This window comes from Solanum lycopersicum, chromosome 12 (genome assembly GCF_036512215.1).
Source record: "Solanum lycopersicum chromosome 12, SLM_r2.1".
Taxonomy (NCBI): domain Eukaryota; kingdom Viridiplantae; phylum Streptophyta; class Magnoliopsida; order Solanales; family Solanaceae; genus Solanum; species Solanum lycopersicum.
This window is the reverse complement of record NC_090811.1, coordinates 41,461,602-41,470,362: the sequence shown is the minus strand read 5'-3', so window position 1 is coordinate 41,470,362 and position 8,761 is coordinate 41,461,602. Positions and strand designations below refer to the sequence as shown.

Sequence of the window (8,761 nt, the reverse complement as noted above, 5' to 3'; positions counted from 1 at the left end):
AATGAAATTTGATGTGCAATAAACGTGAATTGTTTAACTAAATAATTTATTAAAAACTTAAAATATCGTGAGACAGTCATATCTAAAATTTTGAAACGATTCAAGAGAGGTTTGAGTTAATCAAGATTGAAAAACGAGAACAACTTCCAATGTATAAATATTATATAAACAAAGTGTATCAATATATATACAAATTTGATATATAGTTATACATCATATATACATAGGTATACACTCTTTATACAATATAATGAATTACACAGCTATTATATAATTTTACATGTACATGCAATTTATTTTGACTTTTGATTACCTATGCAGTTATGTAAGAATTTTTTAAGAAAATGAATTAATTAACCAAAATTTTATTGTTTTTAATTAGTGATAGATCAGGTCAGTATATGATCACTAATTCAATCATGGGAAAAATTTTAAAATGTCAATATTTTGATATTTAATATGATTCATTGTCAATACTTTTAATATTTAGTAAAATATCAACAAAAGAAGTTTGTTAAAAACAGAAAGAAAATATTAAGGGGAGAGAAAAATATTAGAAAAAAACAATTGCTTAAAAGTCTTATGAGTTACAAAAATTCAAAAACAAAGAACTAATTGACAATTTATCAAAATACAACAACTTCCATCTCTTTCTTCTTCTTTCACCATGTTCTAAAAAACACGCCTATCATCATTGTTCTAAAAGTTCAATATTCAATTTTGTCAAAAAAAAATTTGAAGCAATTTATTCTACTAAGGCATATTTTGAGGTTATGAAATTATAATTTATCTTTAAAAATATCTGAAATTTTATGAAGTTATTTGGCTATCATGTTAAGGTTATGAAGTTTATGTATCTCATCTTAAGAAATTTTCCAGTATTCAGAATACAATGTTCATGTAGTCATGATATAGGTATTCATCCATCTTACATATGTACTTTATTTTGCTTATTTTCAATATTACTTTGTATACCAAATAGTTTGTATTTAGATTTGATTTCGTATTCGTCCTAATGTATATCAGAAAGTTTTGTATTTATATTTTGATTTCGTATTCATTCTCAACTACAAATAGCCAAAATACAGTTTATTTATATATTCATTATATGTGTATTCATCCTAATTGCATCAGTCAAATAGTTTTGTATTTTATTTTGCTCATTATATGTTTATACCAACTAGTTTATTTTTTATTTCGTATTCATTCACAATTTTAAATAATCAAAATACAAGTTTGTATTTATATTATCACTTTGTAAACATAAATTTGACTACAAACTATAGAATGTTCAAAATGTTTTCAAATATTTTTGTGAAACAACTAAATACCTAAATGATAATGTGGATTCTACTAAATTTGAAATATAAAAACAAATCATAAAGATCGACAAAAATTATTTTAAATACTAAAAATCTGAAATACATAAATATTTGATGAGTAAGTTAACAAACTCACATAAAAATAAAAAATGACGAAAAATCCTCAATACATACAATCCGAAAATTCAATATAATTTGTGATTTTGAAAACAAATCTGGCCAAATAAATGATGAATTCAAAAATATCTTTAGCAATCGAGAGATTTCTTGATTAATCTATAGATCTAAACAACTTGTTACGAACTTGAATAATTAGTTCTTCAACAATGAAGAGAATTATGGTGAAATTTTGATGAAAGAAAAAAGAAAGAAAAGTGAAGATGGAGATGGTGAAAACTGAAAGTTGACGAAAGAGGAAAAAACTTGAAAAGTAAAAGATGAAAAATAAATTTAATGGTACTAAAGCTGAACTGTAAATGGGTAATGGAGGTAGAATTTGATTCAAAGTTGGACTGTTTTGAGAAATAAAATTTGAATACAAATTATTTTCTAAAATATTGACATTTTAACATTTTCAATAATTATTTTAAAGTGTAAATATTTTTACTAATTAAGTTGAGAATTGTGAATAATTTGATAATTTTTCCTTCAATTATAACATCCAAAAGTCTGATCTGAAATTTACTAATGGTATTGTATATATAACTTGAAAAGGGCTTTTAATTGTAATTTACTTGTAGAAGTGTTCTAATCTATAAAAAGAAGTTTTTATGTGATATATAGAGACTAAATATTATAGTTGTTATGAGTGTATATATTAATAAGAGTAACTTTCATATTTAGTAAACATAAAAATCATATTTGTATGTTTGTTATAGAGTATCAGATTGTATTAATCGTTGGGGGCATCAGATTTGTATAAAATCTTTGCACCCTCTCTAGTTTGTATAGATCGATGACAGTCTCTCAATACAATTTTATGTGTTTGTATATCGGCATAAAATTTGAGTTTGTATATAATTGAATTGAAATAAGACATTTGCATATCAAATATCTTTCTCGCTTTATACAAACATAAATTATACATTGTATTTTGTATAATTTGTGTATGTATGAAACGAGAAAAAGAGAAAGACAAAAGAGAATTGGGCAAAGGAAGATTTATATTGTATAACTATAAGTGTATAGGACGGAGATATATGTATTTGGATGTATATATACAATTTTCTCTCGCTTTTTACAAATAGGAACACAATTTGTATATATTTGTTTGTATAAAGTGAGAGAGGCGAGAGAGACTGACGAGCGAGAGAGGGAGACTGACAAGCAAGAATTTCATGGGAGATAGGCAAATAACAACAGTTTGCTACGTGTTACAGTTAAATCATTTGAATTAATAGTTTGCTATTATATACAATTTCCCTTCACAAGAATAATATAATAGTATTGAGAAGGGAAAAAAATTGTGTTTTAGAGAGTAAAATGGAGAATTGGGTTGAAGTTGGCCACCCTAAATCACTTTTTAAATATTTTCATACTATGAAAAAAGGCCTAAAATACCCTTGAAATATCATAAATGATACAAAATTACCCTCCATCCACCTATTGGTTCCAAAATGCTCTTATCATCCACCTATTGGCTCCAAAATACCATTCTCATCCATCTTTGGATTCAAAATTGACCACTTATTTAGCGATTTTAAATTTAAACTATTTAAATATTTTAATACATGACTCTCAACTATTTGTTATAATTTAACTTGTTAATATAATTTATAAATCAATCTACTACCCACCGTTACTAATTAAACCACACTCAATTAATAAACCTGACTCATTACTAATGCAACAACAGAAAAACTACTGCTAATACTAAAATTATGAGGTGAAAATGTCTATAGAAGTAGATTATCTTACATAGAAGTCCTCAATCAAAACATATTATAATTCAAGTGTCTAATTAAAAATTACCGATAAATTTAAAAGTCTGACTATGTTCATCTTAATTATTCACCCGTCTCAATTATGTTATCTTACTTAATAGATAATTTTTTAAAAATAATGTATTAAAGTTTTAATATTTAAAACAAATAATAAATATTTATTAAATTATATTAAAAAAATACATGAATTAATTCAGAATGTACTACTTCTTTACCTTTAATCATAAAATTCAAATTTAAGCTTGAAAGAGAATCATATTGAAAATATCCTCCTAAATAAGCGGTTCAACCGAAATTAAATTGGACTTTCAATTCAGACTCGAATAATTTTGAATGTCATTTTCAGGAATCTGTAATTTCGTCGTGTTTTTTAATAGCATTTAGGGCGATTTTGATATTAGAGTTGATTTATTAATTGGGTGAGGTTTAATTAGTAATGGATGGGTAGAAGTTGGTTTATAAATGATATTAATAAATTAAATTATATCAAATTGTTGAACAACAAGTATTTTATAAAATTATTCAAATGGTTTAATTGGTCAATTTTGAACCCAAAGGTGGATGACAAGGGTATTTGGAGCCAATAGGTGCGTGAAAATGTCATTTTGAAGCCAATAGGTGGATGAAGAATACTTTTGTACCATCTCCAATACTTCGAGGATATTTTAAATCCTTTTCCGTTAATATTATTTCATTATAGAACACTTTTAATTTAACATTCTATAAATTGTATGTTTTTAATGAAATCTCTTATATACTTAATTACTTTTTGTAATAGTAATTTTATATATAAAAGTTAGCGGTATGAATTAATTTTCTTACGTATGATTTTTTAAAATATGATTTATGTTAATTGTAGAATAAATTATACTATATCCCCAGAAATCAGAGAATGAGTTTACTGTGTGTGAAATCAGAAATGTCAAGTGTGATATATTATGGTGCATCCAGTTTTGCTTTCACTGTCCCAGCAAAGAGAGTGATTTCTGTTGATTACAATGCACAGAAATACAAAAGCAAAAGAAAACAACAATTCACACACATACACACATATATCATAATTTATATAGCATCAAATACTGGTATATACATACAACACAAAAACATTTAGTTGTCAATAAGAAAACAAAATTCTCATATTAAATCTATAGTGACTCCAAAGATCTCCCTTGTTCACCTGATTCATGAGAACTAGGACAGAAAATGCTACCAATTTATGCATTATATTTGTAAATCATAGAAGCATCAAACCTCAATTTGAACCAACGATAGAGAGAACATATGTGACAACTAAACTTTGGTAATCACAGAATATCGATATTATGTGAAAAACCTGGATCCGTCTCTACTTCTAACTTGTGCTCCCGAGACTGTTCAAATTGCATCACCAGGCGAATAATTAGAGAAAGAGCAATATGCTTGCCTTGAATACCCTAAATATTAGACTCAGTCTAGTAGGCAAACAACACCTAAAGAAGGCATTACAATGATCAATGCAACTCCCTTATGGACTACAAACAACAAACACAACACAAATGCATTATCATTCTCCAAAACAGATTGACGACGTATTTTCTTCTCCCAAGACTAGCTCTAACAAGATGGGAAACGGATCATTCAACAGTTTCACAACTTCTCTTCATATCTCCCCTATTACTAGGTATTAAAATCACAGAAGTTGCAATATCTGATTCCAAAACAACTTTCACTTCTCATAAATAACATAGTAGCTATTAAAGTATGTTGTAGCAGTAAAAGAAGATAGTAGTACACCACCCGTAAGCAATGTATATTGCTACAACCAAAAGAAAAACGAATCAGGTGGTCAAGATCATATCAATGAAATTCAAGGAAAGCGCCATTTATAGTAAATATGAGAATTAAATTACTCTTCAAGAGAAGAGAAAGAACATAAAATCCATTAAAAAAAAATGTCTGACTATTATCATTCAAAAAAGTTGTATAATCTCAGGGTAATGCAATACAGATGGAAACAATAATGAATTTACCCAAAGCTTCATGTCCTCCTCCCCTAAATTGAATCTTCACTATGGCGAATGAATTTACCGCTCTCTCACAAAAAAATCCCTCCCAGGATTACCTCAACATTTCTGCACACAAGGTATAACCGTATTTAATACTGCTACACCACAGTTACCACTTATCCGATTAAAGCAATAGAGCCCCTCAAGGTGCAACCAAAAACCTGCCCCTGAGCACCTCCTTTGTTGAGAAGACGTTGCCAACTGTCGTAAGACCTAGCCATTTTCTCTTTTGCAATTCCCGGGCAAAAGATATTTGTACTTGTCTGGATTTTCAAACAGATAAGAAGGAAGATCAATTGCTGAGTACGAATGGGGGATAGGCCCCATGTTGCCGATAATATCCTTGAACGTGTACTCCTCAGGAAGCATGTCATATAAATCAGCTCCTTTACAAATGACATCCTGAATCCTTGTAGGGTTCAGATAATGTGAAAACCTCACTCTATCACTGTGGCTGTAAGCTTTCATCTTGAATATAAAATCACTAATGTGGCGGAAACAAAAGCTACAATGCCAACCTGCATCCGCCAAAATGTAATCACTCTGACGATAGTGTGCATATCTAGTCTTACCACTCTGATACCTGTGGACTGAAGCTCTCCAGCTTCTGTGCTTAATCTGAAATTCAAATGAGTACAGGTAATTCTTCAGATGAAGGTGAAGGACATGAGGAATGTCATCGCACCACCTCAAAAGATTAATAGTACGAGCGCTAGGAATCTCATCTACGTCGGACATAATGAGCAAATCATCATCCTCAATACCAGCAAGTTTCAGAAGTTGGTCCAATGCTACTCTCTGATATGCCTCTTCAACAAATGGATTTTCACCTTTTTTATCTCTTCCGGCAATGTTTCCATATGCCAAGCGAGGCTCAATGAACTTAAATTGGTCCCTATTAAGTGCAAAATTGTGGAGTTTAGCCAAACCCGTAAATGTTGAGTTTGACTCAAGAAGCACAATCTGAGTGATGTAAGGATACAACTCCTTCCATCTGATTTTAAGCATATCGACTTCATTACTGAAGAGAACAGCATCAAAGACACGCCTAGGATATTCACGAATTCCCCATCCATGTAGCTTACAAATATCCTCCATTGGTACATTCTCATGGTAGTAATGAGTAATTTCAATAAAGGGCTTCGGAGGAGATTGCCAGAGAGGACGGAGGAAGTAAGTAATTTTCTGGCCATGCAAGTATGCACCAACTATGAACATTGGCACAAACACAACCAAAAAAATGAGAGCCTTCAAATCTAATCCTCGAAGCATACACCGTAGTCTTGACATGCTTAATGTAGTGGGTGAATCCTGCTGCACATTAAAACACTAACTTCCTAAGTACACAACCAAAAGTAGTAAATCTTTTCCTCTTCCCTTTCCAAAGACAAATTTATTAACCAAAGAAACACACAGTTTTTCCTTCTTGAAAAATATATATACAAATAGTTTTCTCGTGTATCCTTCAAGATAGAGAAACAAATTAATTTACTGTGCTATGTATACAACCATAAGACTTGAAATTCCAAACAGCAAAACAAAGGTTCAAAAACAGTGCAATCAGAGGAAGCAGGGAATTTCAATCCTTGATCTGCTGATACAAAACAATTGGAACATACACAATTGTCACCATTAAAAAAATTATTTTGCAATTTTTTATTTTATTTTAGAAAAGAAAAACTCTGGCTACAACTATTTTCCCATCAATTCAGTATTCTGGGTTTACAGATAAACCATTCTAGGAAAAAAAAAACAGCACATTCTAGAAAGAGAGAAACATGTGATCTTGGCAGAATTTGAATTGAAAAAAAAAACAGAGAGGAAAAATAAAGTGTGCAATTGTGATTATTACCTGTCCACAAACATCTGGGCAAATATCATCACTCTTCTTCGAAGTGTAATAGTAACCATCAGACATCATTAGAACCAATCTATTGAACAAATGCTTGTTAATTGATACCCCTCTTTCCTGCAGTCAAAGATCGTTAATGGAGGAACTGCAAACATTCACCCACAAGGCTTCTCTAATCGACAATTCACAACATAATAATAGTCGTTTTCTGGGTTCTGACGGATATATATAGAGAGACAGAGAAGCCTAGTTGTAGATAGACAAGGGATAGAGAAAAATAAATTTATGGACCTACTTCTAATTTTTGCATAATATCGAGGGCATAATACATAAATACTTCGTCCGTCCACTTCTAACTATCATAATTTTTATTTTTAAAGTTAAATTATATAATTTTTTATTAATATTTTAAGATGATTTTTCATCATACTTATATGGAAAAAATTACAATTTATAGTATTTTTCATGTAATTTTTGAATATCTATTTTCTTAATTTAAAATATCAAATTATTATATTTTAATTTAACTTTAAAGATTAGTAAAATTGACTTTCAAAAATACAACATAACAAATAAAACTGAACAGAAGGATTATAAATCTTAGATTGGCTATTACCTTTAATTTCGATGTACATAAAATATCACTTAAATTTGTACAAATTGAACAAATAGACACACATTCGTCTTACATACCAATTTTATAATTTACGTGACCTCCTACATCTAATATGATACAACATATGTGTATCTGCTTATTTAATTTTATACTAATTTAGATATTGTCTTATCTGCTCAAGTTAAATCAAGAATTAAGTTTATATATTATGCTCTTTCATATTGATTGCGGGGGGGGGGGGGGGGGGGGGAGGGGGCTGGTGTAATTAATTATATTTTGCTAATCCAAAAAGAAAAGGCCTTTCACATTCCTAATTTAAACATAAGATTGATTTGATTTCCAGATCGTTAACATATTAATCACTCAATTTAACTTTTACTCTTAACGATTAAGTATTCCATATATATATATATATATATATATATATATATATATAAAGGGTCAAAAATATTGTTCAACTTTATTTTTTTTATTATTATGCTCTTGTCGTTAAAATGAAGGTACTTTTATCCCGACCGTCACTAATTTCATTAAATATGCCCCTCAATTGGATGGAAAGACCCAAATCAGTCCAAATTAATCAAAACGACCCATTCCCCGTGTTAAACCCATTACTCGACCTCTCTAAGACCCATTTAACATTTTATCCATTTTCATAACCCATTTTCTTAAAAAAATCTCAAAACCCACAACTCAAGAACTAATAAATTATTTACTGTTTCAGAAGTAATAATTCAGATGCAGATGCAAAATTGTCTCCGAAATTATTGATTGTTACTGTGTTGAATGGAAATGATGGATTTGAGACAGAGTTTGTTACTAAAATGTTTCCATTTCTTGGGTTTTATGCTGTTGCTACTAGGATATTTCAAATAAAATCGAGATAGAACCAAAATGGTGAACAAGGGAAGATGAAAATTATAATTTGTTGCTCAACGCATCGCCTTATGTAAGCTCTGCAAGATTATTGTTGTCTTATTTGA

General features: G+C 29.5%; 1 protein-coding gene across 2 annotated transcripts; it reads right to left on the bottom strand.

The window, feature by feature from the left end:
* Positions 1-5,150: 5,150 nt before the first annotated feature.
* On the bottom strand, positions 5,151-7,454 carry LOC101251860 (uncharacterized). Of its 2 annotated transcripts, none has more exons than XM_004252168.4 (2): positions 7,163-7,454; positions 5,151-6,624 (listed from the first exon to the last, which is right to left on the bottom strand). In XM_004252168.4, the coding sequence occupies exons 1-2, from the start codon at positions 7,229-7,231 to the stop codon at positions 5,524-5,526; spliced, it is 1,170 nt and encodes a 389-aa protein (XP_004252216.1). In that variant the 5' UTR covers positions 7,232-7,454; the 3' UTR covers positions 5,151-5,523. The 2 variants fall into 2 exon arrangements, with proteins under 2 accessions (XP_004252216.1, XP_010314170.1); XM_010315868.3 differs by having other exon boundaries at positions 5,151-6,621; positions 7,163-7,445.
* Positions 7,455-8,761: the final 1,307 nt, after the last annotated feature.